Source organism: Lepidochelys kempii, chromosome 5, assembly GCF_965140265.1.
Source record: "Lepidochelys kempii isolate rLepKem1 chromosome 5, rLepKem1.hap2, whole genome shotgun sequence".
Taxonomy (NCBI): Eukaryota; Metazoa; Chordata; order Testudines; family Cheloniidae; genus Lepidochelys; species Lepidochelys kempii.
This window is the reverse complement of record NC_133260.1, coordinates 69,157,246-69,177,366: the sequence shown is the minus strand read 5'-3', so window position 1 is coordinate 69,177,366 and position 20,121 is coordinate 69,157,246. Positions and strand designations below refer to the sequence as shown.

The 20,121-nt window shown below is 44.2% G+C and overlaps 1 protein-coding gene across 9 annotated transcripts in view; it reads left to right on the top strand.

Annotated features, from left to right (window-relative positions):
* The first annotated feature begins 1,950 nt into the window (after positions 1-1,950).
* FBXL17 (F-box and leucine rich repeat protein 17) overlaps positions 1,951-20,121 on the top strand; it is a 485,194-nt gene continuing 467,023 nt past the window's right edge. For 4 of the 9 annotated variants that reach the window (XR_012158992.1, XM_073344635.1, XM_073344634.1 and 1 more), the window contains exons 1-3: positions 1,952-3,140; positions 9,945-10,067; positions 13,331-13,588. Coding sequence is in view for 6 of the 9 variants with exons in the window: in XM_073344635.1 (XP_073200736.1) it covers positions 2,406-3,140; positions 9,945-10,067; positions 13,331-13,588 (1,116 nt within the window). In the remaining 3 variants the exon portion in view is untranslated. Of the gene's footprint in view, positions 3,141-9,944; positions 10,068-13,330; positions 13,589-20,121 lie in introns of all 9 variants that reach the window. The other 5 variants (XR_012158993.1, XM_073344636.1, XR_012158991.1 and 2 more) reach the window with 3 other exon arrangements.

Sequence of the window (20,121 nt, the reverse complement as noted above, 5' to 3'; positions counted from 1 at the left end):
GTAGATTTCACAATCCTTTAATCAGCATCTGGCTCAGTATGGAAATAGGCCTGCATTGTGACGCATACAATACACAATGACCAGACAGGGAGATAAGCGTCTGTTACCCCTGGCCTGAAAGGAATCCATCCCAGACATGACACCTCCTTGTTACTTGCCTCAGGAACATAATTTTAAGTATAGACACGTAATTCCTTAAATATTATTTGTGCATACATTTCACAATGATCATGGTGACCAGTGGGCTACGGGCTTGCAGTAGAGCCAGCACGTGTCACCCTTCAGTTCCCTCTGCCATTTGGCACCAAGAAATCCCTGGGTCACACTCAGGTAACACTCAAGGAACATAAACCTCAACTTCAGCTTTCCCCCCCACCTAGTCATTCCTAGTTTACTGCAGGCAGTGGTGGATTAGCCACTTGGCCCCATGCCCAGAGGCCCCGACCAGCTGGTGGCCCCCTGGAAAAAATCCACTACTGGCAACAGAAGCCTGGAGCCCCCGCCACCAGGCGGGCAGGGTGGGGGAAGCCCCCGATGGCAGCAGCTCTGAGCAGGTGGGGTGGGAGAAGCCCCAGTGCCCTGACCCCGGTCCCCTACAGAAGTGTAGGGGGGATGGCAGGGAAGTCCCAGCACCCAGACCCCCACTGCGGCCCTGGGACTGGAGGAGCTCTCACTCCCTGCTGTGACCCCGGGACCGGGGTGCAGGGAGAGAGCTCCTCCGATCTTGGGGCTGTGGGGGGGAGGGCGTGGTATGTGTGTGGCAGAAAGGAGCAAAGGGGTTGCAGGGCTGCAGTTCTGTGGGAGCAAAGTGGGCGAGAGACCCTGGGTGGAACAGGGGCAGGCCCTGGGGAAGGGACAGAAAGGGGTGGGGCCGCAGGCAGAAGGGGTGGGGAAGAGTCTCCCACTTGCTCTGGCCCCGGGCCCCAGCAAACCTTACTCTGTCTCTGGGACATACTTTGTGGGAAGCCAAACTCTTGGTGGTTTTGAGCCTTGTTAAGTCTTAGCCCATCATTGCTGAAGACTAAGGTGTCTACACTGCAATTAAAAACCCATGGATGGCACGGACCGGCTGACTCGGGCCTGTTTAATTGCAGTGTGGGGCTTTTTAAATGGAGTGTAGACATCACGGTTTGGTCTGGAGCTTGGGCTCTAGGATGCTGGTAGGTGGGAGAGTCCCAGAATTCAGGCTGCAGCCCAAGTTGGAATGTTGCAGCCTGAGCTGGAATGTCTACAAGGCAATTAAACAGCCGCACAGCCCAAGCTGGAGTCAGCTGCCACAGGCAAGTCATAGATGTCTAATTGCACCGTAGACATACCCTAAGTATGATCTTGAAAAATACATGTATAACTTGACTCACCTTGGTAGCCCTATTTAGTTCAAGAGGAACTATACACATAAATCAAGTTAGTCCCATGCTTGAGTGTCTGCAGGAGTGGGCCTGAACATAGGTATAATGCAGTGTCAGTTGGTGCAATACCTAGCAACCATGCTTGTAAAAGGAGAAGCAGTTACTTTGTGTGGGGCAGGGGAGGCAGGAGTGAGGCTGTTTTTGCGTGTATGTGGAGGGGGGAGAAGGGTTGTTGTGGGTGTATGGAGGAAGGGAGAGGGGCTATTGTAGAGATGTATGTGTGGAGAGTGGAGTTGTTGTGGGGATGGCGATAAGAGGAGGAATTGTGGATGTGGGGGAGTGGTAGGATGACCAGACAGCAACTGTGAATAAACGGGATAGGGGGTGGCACGTAATAGGCGCCTATATAAGAAAAAGTCCCCCAAACCGGGACTGTCCCTATAAAAACGGGACATCTGGTCATCCGAGCGAGTGGAGCTGTTGTGGGGATGTGCGTAGGCGGAGAGTGGGGCTGATGGTGTGTGCATGTAAGGGAAGTGGGGCTGCTGTGTCTGCTTCCGGGGAATGGGGCTGTTGTGGGGTGTGTCCTGGAGGAGTGGGGCTGTTGGGGGTGTGCCTGGAGGGTGAGGACAGCCCCTCGCCGTGAGCCCGGGGAGTGACTTCGCGGAGGGCGGGCTCCAGGCTCCTTTCCAGGCGTCTCGCTGAGCATCCTCGGCCCCAACAGCCGTTGCGGGTTGGCGGCCCGAGTCCAGCCCGGCCGCAGGCGGCAGCAGCAGCGCAGAGTGCTGGCCCCGAGGCGGCCCCTCTTGCTGGGCCGCGAGCGGCGCCTGGGTAAGGTCAGGGCGGCGGTAGCGGAAGCTTCTGCCGGTTCCATGTCCCGGAACAACCGGCGCCGCCTCCCGCTCGCTGCCACCTGCTGCCGCGCCCAGCGACCGGCCCCCGCCCGGGCACCATGACACCCGCCGCCCCTGCCACCGGCCGCAGTTGACACCGCGACGGGACCTGCCTGGGGGCGGCGGCCGGGCCCCCGCAAATCCCCGCTCTGGAGCTTCCTATATGGGCCACCTGCTCTCGAGGGAGGGAACCAGCCTAAGCCGGGAGAGGAGTCGCCGCCGTTGCGGGAGCAAGGTGCCGCCGCGGAGCCGGAGCTGCTTCCTGCGCGGGCCCTGCATGCTCTGCTTCATCGTGCACGGCGCCAGCCCGCCCGCCCCGGAGCAGCCCCTGCCCGGCCGGGACTCGCCGCCTCTCTGCGCGGCCCTGAGTTCCCCGGAGCAGCGCGCCGCCCGCCGCCTCCTGCACCTCTCGCCCGCCGCCTGGGAGCAGCGGGGCCCCTGCCAGCGCCTGCTCCTCTCGGGCCTGCTGCCTCCGCCCGTGCGGGCCTTCCTGGGCTCGGCGCGGCCGCCCGGCGAGCCGGCCCCCGACATGGTGTGTAAGCGCAAAGGGGCCGGCCTGCCCGCCTGCCCCCCCTGCAAGCAGCCCCGCTGCGGCGCCACCGCCCCGCCGGAGCCAGAGGCCGCCGTTTGCGAGTGCCCGAGCGAGCAACAGCTCTCTCCCCCGCCCTGCGCCTCAGACCGCGCTGCTGGCGGCGGGGGGCCGCTGCCCAGGGGCTCCGCCGGGGAAAGTGGCGGCAGGGGGGAACTGGCCGCTGAGCTGCCGCCGCAGGCGGAGGAGGAGGAAAGCAACGAGCCGGACCGCCAGGAGCCGCTGGAGAACCCCAGCGAGTGCTGCCGAGAGTCTCTGCAGCCGTCGACCCCTGACATCAATCAGCTGCCGCCCTCCATCCTTCTCAAGGTGGGTCCGGGTGCGGGGGAGGCCCCGCCAGAGGGGGCTGATTCCTCGCCAGCGGCTAAGTGGGAGCCGGAGTTGAAGGTGCTTCAAACTCCTTCTGCTGATGGTGGTGTCTGTCGTCATCAGGAGTGCTTGCATCGACTTAAGTGGACCATTAAGTGGACCAGTGTTGGGGGTGACAGCAGGAGTCTCTCCTTCCCCATCCTGGGGTCTGATAGCAGGAGTCGAAGTGGGGAGGCTCCAGCAGTGAGCTTGGGACAGGGCTGACAGACAGGGGTGGCAGAGCTCAAGCTGTGAGCCCTGGGGTGGGGCGGACAGCTAAGAGATGATGTAAGTAATACAGTATCTACACAGACATTGCAACACCCTAATTACATCAACCTCTTACAGAGGTGAAGTTATTAGGTTGATGTAGTGGGCAACTTACATCGGTGGGAGCAATGTTATAGTGTAGCTGTCTACAGAGTTAGGTCAACATAAGTTGCCTTACATCGACCTAACTCTGTAGTGTAGATAAGCCTTAGCTGCCTCAACAATGCCACTTCTCTCTGCTGCATCCCTTTTCCTCTAGGACCTTGCAGGATGTGGATCCATGCATGGAGGTTGATGGGGTCTGCTTATGAAGATAATGGGCGTTCCGGGGTTGGGTGGGAAGGGAAAAGGCATGTGATTACTTCAGTAGCTTTACAGAATAATCTGGGAGACATTTAGTGAGGGTAACCTTGCCTACCTTCTACCTTGTTCCCTTCAGAGTTCCTCTGGGCGGTGTCCACTGGCTCCCTTGGCACCTTCGAGGAGCAGTGGGCACTGTCCGGGGGTCTCTGCTTGGTGTCCCCCTAGGGTTCCCTTTGTTTGACCCTTTAACGCTCATACCTGCCCCAGTTACATTTTTGGTTGTCCCCCTTAATTATTTGCATTCCTGGACCTTGTGGAATCTCCCCTAAGGCTGGGGGAACATCCTTTAGCAATGGACGGGCTTTTGCCCACCCGGTTCCCGAAACGCAATAGGACCTTGTTCCTTTCTGAGAGTCTTACCATGGGATGTGGAGTGACTGAGCTCTTAGTGGTAGGTAATGAGTTCAGTTTCAAGACTTAGCTCAAGGTTAATTTAAAGAATTCGAATGTGTTCTCTCCACCCCCTGAGCCCCTAAGGCATAATCTCAGGTGAACTTCAGATTTAACCTTTCCTTGCCAAAATTTTCTCTATCATGTAAATACACCTGTTTGTTACAGCTGACAAGTACTAGGCTGTTGGAGTTGTGTGTGATTGAGGGAGACACATGGGTGACCACTGATGGGAGAATAAGAGATGCTGATAAAATGGAAAGGATTTTCATTTGACAAGATTGTGACCCAACTCTTGGGTCACACTTCAGAGGAAGTGCTGTTCAAAATTTATTTGAAATTAGTTGTACGTATTAGGCAAATCTGACTCTGTACAACAATTGTAATACTCTTCCTTAGGCATATATTACAATAACGCCTTTTAATGTATGGTTCAGTGTGGGAAGTAAAATAAAATAATTCATGTGGACTTGTGTTACAAATTTACAGAAAAGTGCTTAACGTTTTGCCATCAGTTTCTATCTATTTTCCTTTGATTCTATTCATGTATAAAATTCTATTTGTTCTGTTCACTTCTTGTTCCACCCTTGGTGTTTAGTCTTCAGATACTTGTAGACTGTTATATCTCCCCACTAGCTATTTTTTAGCCACGCTTTTCATGTTTAGCTCTTAATCTTTCCTTATGCATCAAACTCTCCAGTTCCATATTTGCTTTGGTTGAGCATTCTGATAAAGAATTACACTGGAGTTGTACACATTGGGATAACTGCTTCCCTATCCTTCGTATTCCATGATGCTTATTTGCAGCTTAAAACTGCATTAAGTTTTTTATGTTGGCATATTGCATTGCAAACTTGTCTGTTTTGGTATCCATTACATGGGTTTCTTTTAGCAGGACTGCTTTCCACATTTCTCCCAACGTGAATATTATCAACTTTCCTGGATTATTTTTCTTAACATACTGTGTTTACTGTCTTTCCAAGTACAAATTGATGTGGTTTTCCCCATTTTGCTAATTTCTTGGTCCCTTAGTATTACTTTTGTCCTCACTAGTGATCAGAGTGCTTTCTCATTTTGTTACCTTTCTTTTTGTGTTGCTAACCAAGATATTAAATGAAATATTACTGGATCCAAAGATGGATAGTTGTTACCTCTTCCATAACTTAAAACATTGTTTCTTTACCTATTTATTTTCCTTACATACATTCCCCAAGCCAGTCCTACTCATACAATTCAGCTTTTGTGAGAGACTATTGAATGCTATACTAATACTCAAGCATGCATCATATTTCCTCATCGACTAAGGTCCCAATCCTGCTGACACTTAAGTATTTGCATAATTTATAGGAGCAGCTTCATTGAGTTGATGTGCTTTAAATGTTTGCAGGATTGGGATCTTTCTTCATAATGCTGTGAAAACAATTGCTTTGGTCTGGCAATATTAATTCTTTATAAGCCTATGTTGCTCATGGTCACAGTATTCTCTAGGGATGTTAAGTGTTTGTGTTTTTCTTCTTAATATTTGTTCTATTATCTTACTGTCACTAACTTCTATTCCTAGTAATTCTGAGGATTACTTTTTTTAAGATCATTGGCACATTTGCTTTTCTTTGGTCTTGCAGTACTTCCCTAGATCCCCAGGACTTCTCAAAATAGCAGCTTGGTGAGCCCACTAGCCCAGTGGTTCCCAAACTTTTCTGCATCACGCCCCTTTTTTAATTTTCAAGAAACCCTCAAATCCTCATGCCCCCCATCTCTCCTTTACCATCATCCAATCCCCCCTGATCCTTGTCTGCTGACTGCCCCCACAATTTGCAGTCTCTTTGACTGTTGGGGAAATCACAGTTCTTCTAGACCAGCTGTCCATCTGATTTCTCCAACACCAGTAGCTAGTAGGGGAACCCAGACCCGCTACCTGCACTGGGTTCCAGACTAGGGACCCTATAACATGTACTGTACTGACCTAGTCCTTACTGCTGTTTCCCCAGGCTTCTACCTATATAACTGGCTTCCACCTTCTCTGGGTATGCCAGCCTCCCAACTCCCGTCTCTCAGGAAGTAACAGCAGCCTGCCTTCCTGCTGTCTCTTGTTGCTCTCAGCTTCTGGGCTTTATACAGGCCCAACCTGTTCTTGCCCAGCTGAGCCTGCTACTAATTAGTTTACAAAACTTAAAAGCTGTATGTTTATTTCCTCTAATTAGTGGCCTCTTTGTAGCCTACATCTCTCCCTGATTTGCTGCTTAATTGGTTAATTAGGTGTGCCTCCCTAATTTATTTTCTCAGAGCCAGTTTGGGGAATACACCCCATCACAGGTGCTCTCTCTGGACCTTGCTTAGGGCTCTATCTTAAATATTTTTCTTTAGCTAGTAGGCATTTGACAGACTTGAAGCTCTACCTCTCTCTAGGTTTGGGAAAGACCTTTCCATATCTTTTTCCTAACTTTGTAGCCTCCTGGCTACTGCAAGGAAGTAGGTAGAAAATAAGTTAGCATTATTCTCTCCAATTAATTCCAATTTTTTCCTACAGTTGTGCACAAATTTTTCCAAGCATGAAACTGACTTGGTGGGGTGTCTTTGTTTTGTTTTGGAAAGTTCACTGCTGCCCATAGCATTCCAAAAAAACAGTCTGAAACTGACTGGTCTTGTTAACCTCATCATGCTGCTTCTGGGTGAAGCTAGGAGTAGCATCAGAGGCACTGTTATTGTCAGAAAGATGTTTTGGTTCACGTTTTGAAGGCTATCTTTGCAACCATAATGTTTAGAAACTTTTTTTTAACATCTTAAATTCTGCAGAAATTGATGGCTTGGGCTTCTGCACTTGTCATTAAAAACTTCTGACTTATCAGTGTTCTGTTGTAAGCATGCTATGTACTATAAAGATGAATTTACAAAGAGTTCAGTAAGTGTCTCAATTTAAATTGCTGCACAATGGTATAGAACAGCATGGGAGAGCAGATCATAGGAAAAATGACTGGGGGATTGGGAGAAGAGAGGAGGCATATTTGTGAAGGGAAAGAAATAGACTGGCAACGGGAAAGAAGAGGTGGGACTGGTTCAGATGCTGTATGAATCAACATTAATTTTTGACAGGTTTCAGAGTAACAGCCGTGTTAGTCTGTATTCGCAAAAAGAAAAGGAGTACTTGTGGCACCTTAGAGACTAACCAACTTATTTGAGCATAAGCTTTCGTGAGCTACAGCTCACTTCATCGGATGCATACTGTGGAAAGCTTATGCTCAAATAAATTGGTTAGTCTCTAAGGTGCCACAAGTACTCCTTTTTTTTTTCATTAATTTTTGGTGGCAGACTTATGAAAGGCAACCTTAAATATTTGAATGCTGTAAAGTAATCGAGCATCACCTGCCTGATTTTGCAGTCAGCATGAAACAATAGTTATGAGAGAAGTGAACTCTCATTCACTTTTTTTGGAAGCATCCATGGACTTTTCCCAAGATGTTGTGGAACACCTCCCACTGCAAAAATGCTATGCATTTTGCTGCAGTCATGTGCCTTCTGTCTCTGCCCTGCTGGAGTCAGCCTGTAGCTGCCTTTTGCTCTCTAAAGCTTTTCATAAAATTGGTTGGGGGTTAATTGGATTGTCGTATGTGTTCCTGAGCTGATTTGTAGAGCCAGACAATTGTGGATCAGGAAGTCAAGCTTGCAGCCAGTGCAGGGTGGGGATCCAAAAGGGCAGGCTGGGTACTTGGGCTGCCTTGTGAACAGCACAGAGCCAAAGGCTGAAGAGATGAGCTGTTGGAGGCTGGCTACCAGCCTCCTTTCCCTGACATGCATGGTGGGGAAGTAGGTTCCGAGATTGGACTGACTGAACAGCACTACAACAGTCAAGATTTATGGAGCTGCCTGGAGAGCATAATGAATAACACCATCAAAAAATAATCATTGCTGAATATAATTGATGAATTTCTCAGTTGAACATGCTCATTATGAGCTGTAGTAGTAAGTGAGGGAGGAGATGGGATAGAATAAAATATTACTGTGTAACTTAGTGATGTTTGTTACAGAATTTGAGCCCTTGTCCTACTGAGTACACATGGGACCATGCCTGTATCCGATGTTCAAGTGTTAATACAGTTTTGTGTTCAGAATGAACTTTGAAGATGAAAAGCACTATACTATATGAGTGCTATGTAATTTATCTAACACAGACTTCAGTTGTGTTCCATTCTTTGAGGTACCTGACAGCTAAATATATTTGCTTTTTTTCCGTAACTTTTTCCTGGGAGAAGTGTTTCAGAGAAAATATTTTTCTGTCAATTGTTGTTACCAGATTTGCCCAATATTTGGGGTGTGCTAATTGATTAGGGTTACTCTTCTGGGGTGTGTGTGTGTAATTCTATCAATGTACTGCTTGTATCACTTGTGTTGTCATACGGAGCTCTACTTCTCCCTGCTTCAAGTTCCCTCCCAATGGAGCTATCCTGCAGGACCTAGGTTCCCCAGGGCTGGGTTTTTCCAGCCCCAGCATCAGACAAACGCACACATTAACAGAGCACATCTTAGCAGCACTCCCAGGCAGACCCCTTATATGTTCCTGGACTCAGCAGGCTGGGTCAAACAGCACCTCCAAGCTGTCACCCTCAAATGCCATGGGCACCACACCAGAAGTGTGGGGCCCATGCTTGGGGTGGGGGCAGCACGCAGAGCCCCGTGGTCCCACTGCCTAGAAGCTGGACCCGCTGCTGGCTGGTTCCGGTACTGGGTCTCTACCTGAACTTTGAAAAACACTGCTATAAAGGATTTACTGTCTCTGAGCTTTCCGCCATTGTGTCTGTTTTTACTTTCTTTTAACCATATTTAGGAGTTCCCTAAGAGTAAATAGTAGCAACAGTATATTATTATTAATAGGTGGCAGCATCTGCAGGACATAGGCTGGAGGGGCCTTGTCTGGCAACAGCAGCCGGGCTAGCAACTTAGAGTAGTAATTGTATACCTAGTACCTTTTTTCCTAAAGCTCTGGTAGCAATTTCTTTCACTTCATTTTGGACCAAGGACTTTTGGCTGACTTTTCATCTCCCACTCATTGTCTCCAAGTGCCATGAAAGCTTCCAGCATTTTTTCTTCAGTCTTATCTGTAGTCGCAACCTTCTTTTTTCGCATTACAGCCATACCTCTGAAAGAGGACTGGGTGTGACTCCTTTCCTAGCACCTCCGCTCCTATATACCCTCTCTAGAGTGACACGGATCATTCCATCTTTGAAGATCATGGTGTGTCTCTCTAGCATTCAAAGCCTCAAATTGGGATAAGGATAAAATGCTAATCCTGCACTTGGATGCCTTGCATTGCAGTGATTTGTATTGTTGAACCTCTGGGCTATCCTTGTATGTGATCTCTGAGGATGCTTTTTAAAAAATTAATGAATATGTTTGTTAATAAAGCATTGTCGCAGTGTTTAAAAGGTGTGCCATGTCTCAGGCACATGCAGAACATCAGATGTAAAACTGTGCCTGAACTAAATGTTTAAGTAGAATCCATGCTCTATACCATATGGTTTATATGACTGAGATAAATATCTCAACAAAGCTGTTTTGTTAGTCCTGTTTTTCATCCTTGGCTGAACAAGTTGGAGACAAAGAATAGAAACAAGTGGAAATTACAACTATATGAATATTTTTTCTGTCTGTCTTATACACAGGTTTTCATGGTCCACTAATAAGGAAAGCATTTAATTCTGTGTCTCATATATGGTAACCATATCTGACAAAGTTTTTCTTCTTTTACAGATATTTTCCAATTTATCCTTGAATGAGCGCTGCCTTTCAGCATCATTAGTTTGTAAATACTGGCGTGACCTCTGTTTAGACTTCCAGTTCTGGAAGCAGTTGGATCTCAGTAATCGTCAGCAGGTATGAAGACATAATTATGAAAAATTGAGTACATTTGGACAATTCAAAATTTGTTAAAACTAAAATCAAAATTGTGAAGTACATGCTGGTAGTTGGTGATCTTTGTTCCTTCACTTTTCAACTTTACTTTTCCTGTTAGAAGCAGAAGATGAGTGAATTATGTCTTAATTTAGATTTTCTAAATGCACTTTTGCTTTACTTTGAAGTCTGTTAGAGCACACCTTCATTCTGTTCTATTTAAATCAAGTGGTGTGTTACCTGTCATCTATTCATTGTATACTTATGTAAATAAGACTACCACTGTTTAATAGCTGATCTTGGAGTAGAGGCCTGCCTTTGCTTAAATTGTTGAGAATTGGTTGCTACTAGATCTAGTTTTTGTGATCTTTGTCCAGCTGGTAATTGGTTCAGCATAATCTTAGGGAGAGGCGTATCTGTGGTGTTTTGTGGGTGTTTTTTTTTTTTTTTTTTTTAAATGACCCTCTTCATCAGTAGAGGGTGCACCACTTAAACATGGAGTCTGTGTGTCTCCTGGGTGAACCAAGTCCAGAATTAAACCTATCTAGGATTCACAGAGCATAAAGTCCATTTTGCTCCTCCCTTAGATTCCTTACGGTGTGTGACAGGAATCTTATTGGGCCTGGTGTTGGAGTTGTAGTTGTATATGGTTATTTTTAAATGCTGGCTTCTTATTCTGTAACAGCCTATGTGATTATCAAAGTGACTTGAGAATCCACTCAAAACAGTGGTTACACACTGTAGTTTATCTTTGGGATAGACCTGGAGATTGAAAATATGAAGGTAGTACATTGGTCATGGTCAGATGAGCCCTTCCTTTAGACCAGGGTGGGCAAACTTTTTGGCCTGAGAGCCACATCGGGGAATATAAATTGTACGGTGGGCCATGAATGCTCACAAAAGTGGGGTTGGGATGAGGGCGGGAGTGAGGGCTCTGTTTGGGGGTGCGGGCTCTGGGGTGGAGTTAGGGGATGAGGAATTTAGGGTGTAGGAGGGTGCTCTGGGCTGGGACTGAGGGGTTTGGAGGGCGGGAGGGGAATCAGGGCTGGGGCAAAGGTGAGGGAAGGGGTGCAGGTTCTGGCTGGGGGTGCGGGCTCTGGGGCAGGGCTGCGGATGAGAGGTTTGGAGTGCAGGCGTGTGCTCCGGGCTGGGATCGAGGGGTTTGGAGAGCGAGAGGATATCAGGGCTGGGGCAGGGCATTGGGGTGTGGGGAGAGGCTCAGGGGTGCAGGCTCTGAGTGGTGCTTACCTCAAGCGGTTCCTTGAAGCAGTGTCATGTCCCTCCTCCAGCTCCTACGTGGAGGCGCGGCCAGGTGGCTCTGAACGCTGCCCCATCTGCAGCCACTGCCCCGGCAGCTCCCATTGGAGCATGTAGGAGCTGTAGTGGGGCCATGCTGTGGCTTCTGGGAGCCCGTAGTGCGGCTCTTGACCCAGCGCCCCGGCTGGAGTGGGGCTGAACCGCGTGGTGTGGCCCCCGACCCAATGCCCAGGCAGAGCGCCAGGGCGGGGCCAAGCTGCAGACCCCGCTCCCCAGTGGGAACGGCTCGTGTAGTTTGCCCACCCCTGCTTTAGGCTGAGGTCAGGGCTTAGCCTTACTTCTGATAAAGTGGAGGTATTGGTCTTATGGTCTGCCCTACGACCATTGGTCTAATGCTCTGATGTAGGAGGTTCCTTGTTGAGTTTCCAAGTGTGATATTTGACCACTAGTCCATTTGGTTGATTATTTAATAGGATACTAAACCAGTTTTTTAAAATGCACAGTCATATCTTCCATCCTTATGGGTGGGGTGTGTGTGTGTTTTTAGAAGTCACTATGGTTTTACAAATAGCCATTGGCTGATTAAATAAGGGTGGAGGCTTGAGGACCATTAACGGCAAACCGATTGTTTATTCCTGTACTGTACAAGAAATGGAGGCAAAAAGTTTTTATTTTCATCTGCCCATAGCAAAACCAAGATCTCATACAATGTAACTGAGTGATGAACAATTTTGTCAATTTAGCTGGGTTTGCTTTACCTCTATTTTTAAAAGTAAACTTTTCTTCCTTACTGTTTCTGTTTCTTCATTTGGATAGGCTTTGTACTGTATTCTGTCCAATATGGTAAAGCTTTGAATTGATTCATAGGCTTAAACAGCTGGAATTTGGCTGTCTTTTCTACTTTAAAAGACTTATATTATGCTAATAAATTATTGGTTTGAATTGATGAAATGTGTTTAGGTGCCAAGGAGATGAGTGCTGTTACAAAGGAACTACTGTGAAAGGCATTGTATAACAATTCCTGGTTAATGATGACTGAGCGTGGGCTAACTGACATTTTTAAAAAAATCAAATTTTCTATTTTTTTTAAAATGAGAACATTATTTTTTAAGAGACTTTCTATTCCTGTTTTTTTTTTTTTCCCTGTCAACATATTGGATTTCCAGTTATCATCAGACTCTCCAAGCTGCTGCTGTCATTAAAAAACCGGGTATCACTGACATCACTGTAATGTTGAGATGGTAACAGCTATTGGATGGCTGCCAAAAGCTATCCAATACATAGCTTCTTAAGTGAAGAGCAATATCGAGTAATTCCAAGCAGCACGAGCACAATAGCTCTCTACTGTGTTCATAGAAAAGTACCACAGCAGGAGTGAGATTAAGGCCAGGTCTACACTCGGAAGTTAAGCTACATCACACAAGGGTATGAAAAATCCCAGTCCATGAGCAATGTCATTAAGATGACCTAACCACCAACACAGACCATGCTAGGTTGATAGAAGAATTCTTCCATTGACCCAGGCACCGCCTCCTGGGGAGATGGATTAACTATACTGATGGGAGATGGATTAACTATCCCCTCCCGTTGCTGGACTGAGTGTATATGCTGAAGAGTTACAGTGGTGTAGCTGTAAGTGTTTCAAGTGTAGACAAGTGCTTAGTTTTTTCCCCATGAAAGACGGTGGTCCCCTGTTGAGGGTGTGAGCAGGCCATTTAAAACTATAGCTTTAATTGTCATCAGGGATTGGGACAGGACTCGTACAAAGGTAACTGTCAAGTTGATTACAGTAATTCATGCTTGGAATCTGTAAAAAACAGAACTTTTTCCTCCCCTCCTTTGTGCAAATGCTTCCTGCTACCAAGTCATAGTACTCGTGTATTCACATATGATATCTCCTTCATTATTCGCTCTATATACATGTTTTTAATCTAAAGAATCAGATGACTATGAGAATATTAAATTGAGAATTTGAATTTTGTTGACAGGTCACTGATGAATTACTGGAAAAAATTGCATCAAGAAGCCAGAACATATCTGAAATCAATATTTCTGATTGTCGCAATGTGTCAGATACAGGAGTCTGTGTGCTAGCATTTAAATGTCCTGGACTTCAAAGGTATACTGCCTACAGATGTAAACAACTTTCAGACACATCTATCATTGCAGTAGCCTCCCAGTGTCCTCTACTTCAGAAAGTACATGTAGGCAACCAAGACAGACTCACTGATGAAGGACTCAAACAGGTAACCTTAAATTTTTGTCAGTGATACCAAACTTGATATTGTCTTTTGCAGTGATATTAGGTTGTGATGACAGACTTTCTTCTAAAATCAGGCTAGTCCTTTTCAGCTGTATGACGATTGTTATTAAAGGGGTACATAAAGAGGTCAGGAAACTGAGGATTTTCCATACAGACCTTCCATAAAAGAAATATTACTTGGAGTGCCTGGTCTGGTGTAGTGTAAATACATATCTTGCAAAATACGAAAAAAAGTAACCTTTTGCTCTGTTTTGTTATGGTTTAGAAAAAGTTAATCCTTTAGACCAATAAGTTTTCCCCCGATGCTTGCTCTTAACATAAGAATGGCCCTACTGGGTCAGACCAAAGGTCCATCTAGCCCAATATCCTGTCTTCCAACAGTGACCAATGCTAGGTGCACCAGAGGGAATGAACAGAATAGGTAATCATCAAGTGATCCATTTCCTGTCTCCCATTCCCAGCTTCTGGCAAACAGAGGCTAGGGACACCATCCCTGCTTATTCTGGCTAATAACCATTGATGGATCTATCCTTCATGAATTTATCTAGTTCTTTTTTGAACCCTGTTATAGTTTTGGCCTTTACAACATCTTCTGGTAAAGAGTTCCACAGGCTGACTGTGCATTGTGTGAAGAAATACTTCCTTTTGTTTGTTTGAAACCTGCTGCCTATTAATGTCATTTGGTGACCCCTAGTTATTGTGTTATGAGAAGGAGTAAATAACACTTCCTTATTTACTTTCTCCACACCAGTCATAATTTTATAGACCTCTATCATACTCTCCTCCCTCCCCCCCGATGTCTCTTTTCCAAGCTGAAAAGTCTGTCTTATTACTTTCCTCCTACCCCTAATTATTTTTGTGGCCTTTTCTGAACCTTTTCCAATTTCAGTACATCTTTATTGAGATAGGACAACGACATCTGCACGCAGTATTAAAGATGTGGGCATACCATAGATTTATATAGACAATATATTTTCTGTCTTATGATCATTTATCCCTTTGTTAATGATTCCCAACATTCTGTTTGCTTTTTTGACTGCCGCTACACATGGAGTGGGTGTTTTCATAGAACTATCCACAAGGACTCCAAGATCTCTTTCTTGAGTGGTAACAACTAATTTAGACCCATCGTTTTATATATATAGTTGGGATTGTTTTCCAATGTGCATTACTTTGCATTTATCAACATTGAATTTCATTTGCCATTTTGTTGCCCAGTTAGCTAGTTTTGAGAGATCCTTTTGTAGCTCTTCACAGTCTGCCTGGGACTTAACTATCTTCAGTAGTTTTGTATCATCAGCAAATTTTGCCACCTCACTGTTTACCCCTTTTTCCAGATCATTTATGAATATGTTGAACAGGACAGGTCCCAGTACAGAGCCCTAAGGGAACCACTATTTACCTCTCCCCATTCTGAAAACTGACCATTTATTCCTATCCTTTGGTAACTGGTTAAAAGACAGGAAACAATATATGAGAGGACCTTCCCTCTTATCCCATGACAGCTTACTTTGCTTAAGAGCCTCTGGTGAGGGACCTTGTCATAGGCTTTCTGAAAATCTAAGTACTGTAATGTACACTGGATCCCCCTTGTCCACATGGTTGTTGACCCCCTCAAAGAATTCTAGTAGATTGGTGAGGCGTGATTTCCCTTTACAAAAACCATGTTGACTCTTCCAACCCCCCAACCCCCCCCAGAAATTATGTTGATCTATGTTTCTGCCAATTTTGTTTTGTACTATAGTTTCAACCAGTTTGACTGGTACTGAAGTCAACCTCACTGGTCTGTAATTGCCAGTATCGCTTCTAGAGCTCTTTTTAATAATTGGCGTCACATTAGCTATCCTTCAGTCACCAAAGCTGATTTAAATGATAGGTTACCAACCACTGTTAGTAGTTCTGCAATTTCACATTTGAGTTCCTTCAGAACTCTTGGGTGAATACCATCTGGTCTGGATGACTTATTACTGTTTAGTTTATCAGTTTGTTCCAAAATCTCCTCTAATGATACCTCAATCTGGGACAGTCCCTCAGATTTGTCTCCTATAAAGAACGGCTCAGGTTTGGGAATCTCCTTCTCATCCTCAGCCGTGAAGACCAATGCAAAGAATTCATTTAGTTTCTCTGCAACGGCTTTATCATCCTTGAGTGCTCCTTTAGCATCTCCATTGTCCAGTGGCCCCACTGGTTGTGTAGTAGGCTTCCTGCTTCTGATGTACTTAAAAATTTTTTTGCTATTACTTTGAGTCTTTGGCTAGCTGTTCTTCAGATTGTTTTGGGACCTTCCTAATTATATTTTTACATTTCATTTGCCAGAGTTTATGCTCCTTTCTATTTTCCTTACTAGGATTTAACTTCCACTTTTTAAAGGATGCCTTTTTGCCTCTCCATGCTTCTTTTATTTTTACTTGTTTAGCCACAGTGGCACTTCTTTGGTTCTCTTACTATGTTTTTTAATTTGGGATGTACATTAAAGTTGAGCCTCTATTATGAGGGCATTTTTTGGTGAGTTCTCCCTGGAAATAGGACTATACGAATATGAAGCTGATACCTTAGTTTTTTGCCTTTGGTCAGGATGCAGGAATTCTGAACTTTGCCTCAGTATTTGAATTATTTTCTCTTGCTCTGTATTCTTTCACGCTAAATACAGTGGTTTCTGATTTCCCTTTTGCAGATTAGACATATTCTTCTATTAAATGGACATAGAAAGCTGTGCTACTTTAAAAAGTAACTTCTAGTTTTTACTTTTTTTCCCCCTCCTTCCATCTGAATTTTTTTTTAAAAATTTCTGCCTCTGAAATCACAGTTAAAAGAACAAAGATTGGGAGACTCCTGAAACTAAAATCTATTTAAAGCAAAATAGACCTTCAAAATAGAACTTGGCTAATTAATGGGAGACTTGGTGGGTGTCTTTCAAGTTATATCTTGAGTTTTCATATTGTGTGGAAAGTTGAAATTTCCATGAATGTTTTTTAAGTCATTTATTTTAATATGAAATAAGTCTTCAAAAACCTCTCGGTTTTTTTAGAATGATTATTCATTTGTTTTATGTTGTTTTCAAAATCAAGATTATTACAAATTTTCATCTTATAATACACCAATGGTGACAAGGAAGAGAAAAACCATAGAGTTTAGAAGTGTGTGTAGGGATAGGAAACACCAATGAGGGAAGAAACATCTCTAGTTTTGTCTCAGTTCTCCCTACCCTCCTCCAACGATTTCTGGTTAGTGTGTTGGTGGTGAGGAGTTTAGTTTTCTGGGAAATTAATGTGTTGTAATTTTTCCTTCCACCTCTTAATAGCCCTCCCCCAACTCTTTCTATAGACCTCCCCAGTACTACTTGCCTTATTTGCCTGAGCAAGGACAATTCCTGGATGACTCTATCTGTACCCCATTCTGATTATATCCTCTGCAATAAGGGTAAGCAACAGGAATAGATGAATTATTAAGGAACACAGATCCTATATTCACACAATTACCTAGTGTTTTAATAATAAAAAATACAGACTAGATCATGTAAATTCAATCACTTTTTTTCAAAGCTCACCCAGGCATCAGCAGGCCTTTGAAGAAGATGGAAAAATTGAATGTTGAAGAGTAAGTCAATATTCGACTTCAGCAAAACACAACACACTGATCTTATCAAAAGAAGTTTATTTCCCCAACTACACTTTGAGATCACAGATGCCTAAAAGACTATATGAATTCAAGTTTCCAGTACTACTGTTTGTGATATCATCTGTGTCAGGAAAGATTCTGGAGTCTGGCCGGTTTAGTCAAGTGAAATGAATTTTCAGATTTTTTGAACAGTGCATTTAGTAAGAAATGTTGATTGTACATATAAAGCTTGATATTAAAACGAACAAGTGAACCTACAAGCATGTCTAATTTTTATACACAGCTACTATGTGGGACAGAGTCTATGTAACTGGGCAGATTGATGCTGGAGTCTTAAGCAAAGAAAGTCATCTTGAATTTTTTACTTTACCGGGTTTTTGGTGTACCCTTCAATTCAAGCTCTTCCTGGACCACTGTTGTGCCTTGACTCTTAAATCTCAATGTCTCTGTTGCTCAGAAGAGCCTCTAGGAGCAGCACTGAAGTGAGGTGTGTGCTGACTTTGAGGAGGGAGTTAGGCGTCAGTAAACTAATACATAATGTATTGTCAGTCAACTGAGTATCATAATGATTTAATTGTGCATTCAGTGCTTGCCCATTTTTAAAAGTTCAGCGTATGGAACTACCTGTTCTCAGTTTTGTAGCATAATGTTGTTTTGGTGGGAGCAATTAACCTACAAAAACAAGTGAGAGAAAACAATCCTCCTTACACAGTGACTGTGTAATTGAACCACTTGTTGGCATTTAATAGGTTAACATGGAGGCTGGGAGGAAAAATGAAATTCTTTGGATTGTTCCAGAATTGTAATATCTACCTGAGTTTTTTGCATTTTTCATTATGAGCTGTACATCAGGCACTGTGACTATTGAATCACCTTCATTTTAGGCACGCATATATCTTGCTGCACATCTATGAACTGTAAATTAGGATAAAAGCTGAGAGTATAATCTTATTTCAAAGGGTACTGTAAGTATTCAGCCTTCCTATTACAGTTGTTATGTGGCAACCCAGTTCAGTTCAGGCTGACCACTGGCACAACTTCTTATATAAAGAAAAGAGGTGAAACGTTTTTATAAGCCAAGATTTTTAAAAAGTGTCTAGTGATTTTTTTTTTGATGATCTACCCCCCCCCCTTTTTTTTTTTTTTTGCTTGTCCATGTGACAGAGTGGCCTGTTTTTCAGAAATATAGAGCACTTAGCCAATGAAAATAAGGCCCCTTTAAGGTTCCTCAGGTTAGGCAATCAAAAGTGGTGAAGTTAAAATAGCTAGTTACTTTTGAAAATTTCAGGGATATGGTAGTAGCTGTCCATGCTCAAATGCCTATTCATGATTTGAAGAATGTAGCCCATGAACCATTTTTAGTAGTTGTTCATTTTCTTACTGTAGACAGGACTTTAGTGATCTGGCAACTAGAAGTTCAACTTGTTAAAACAAATACACTAGGAAGTTTTGTTGCAAAATGGAGATGCTAAACAGAATTGATGTATCTGTCTCTGAGGTAACTTTTCCTCAGTCTGTCTGTTTTTCCCAATGCAGACAGTGCAGCAGATACCTCTGATTTTGCCTTTGGCCACAGACATTTCCCATAAAGGGATTTCCTTTACAAAAGGTCACTATTGTACAAAGATGTGCATTAAAATACTGGTTATTCTTGCACCCCAGAGAATTTCCATTTCTTGACTACTTCCATTAAAGATCAGGTAATAGTGTACCGCCAAATAGCTACACTTTTTCTTCAGTACAATGGAGCCCTTATCGCTACCGCATTCCATCCTGCACGTGGGAGTGATTATGAATTACAAACTTCACAAAATATGTATCCTGAAGTGGTCTTAGTCATCCATTCATTATGCTTTAATTTTCTCAGACTGAGTGCAGTCTGAGTTTTTCAGGAATGACAGCCTTCTGCATAGACATTGTGATCTGGGCAAGGTTTCATGAGAATCTCTGCCGAGAGTCTTATTTTATTTATCCACCAAAATGGGTCACCCATGAACTAATGAAATACTGAAGCTGGTAGTAATCTAAGTTCAGGTTCTGATGTGGGCAACTTATCTCAGAACCAGAGGGAATGGTTATCACAACAAATGGACTTTTTGACTGTGGACTTTGATTCCTCGGACAAGTTAGTTCAGGATCTGTGGTCTCCACAGGAATGTCACAGGTGTATCAATTGTCTAGATCACTGAGCAACCTGATTAATTTATTGGGCAATAATTTCAGTAAAAGGTTGCCCCATGCTATCATTAGTGAAAACACCATAGCCATGTCTGTGTGAACAGGCAAGGAAAACAGTCACCTTCCCTATATGAGGAAATTGAATTCTATGTTTGTTAGATTTCAGAGTAGCAGCCGTGTTAGTCTGTATTTGCAAAAAGAAAAGGAGTACTTGTGGCATCTTAGAGACTAACCAATTTATTTGAGCATAACTTTCGTGAGCTACATCAGATGAAGTGAGCTGTAGCTCACGAAAGCTTATGTTTGTTAGAGAAACTCTTCCCTCCATTTGGGAACTTTCATAAGAAAGGTCTTTTTTTCATAGCAGACAAAAAGTGACCTGTTGAAATGGCACTTGCACAACACTGGCTTTTTTGTCGCTCTCTCTGTTGGTAAAGATTTGGCTATCTAGCTGCAGACTTTTTTGTCAGGCAAAATTACAAAAGACCTTAGCTCTAGATGCTCTTTCCTAGCCCTTCCCCAATTTGACCCCTGGTCTTTCATTAAGTACATGGCAGTACAGTCTATTGGCACCTCTCTTAAGCTGCCAGGTTGTGCCCCAGAATCTAAGCTTTAATTCTGAGTGTAACCAATGCAGCAATATTGATCTGTGTTTGCAGAGACCTGAAACAATAGTTCTTATTATTTTAGAGCTATCTTGTTTCCCTCAGTGAGATATCC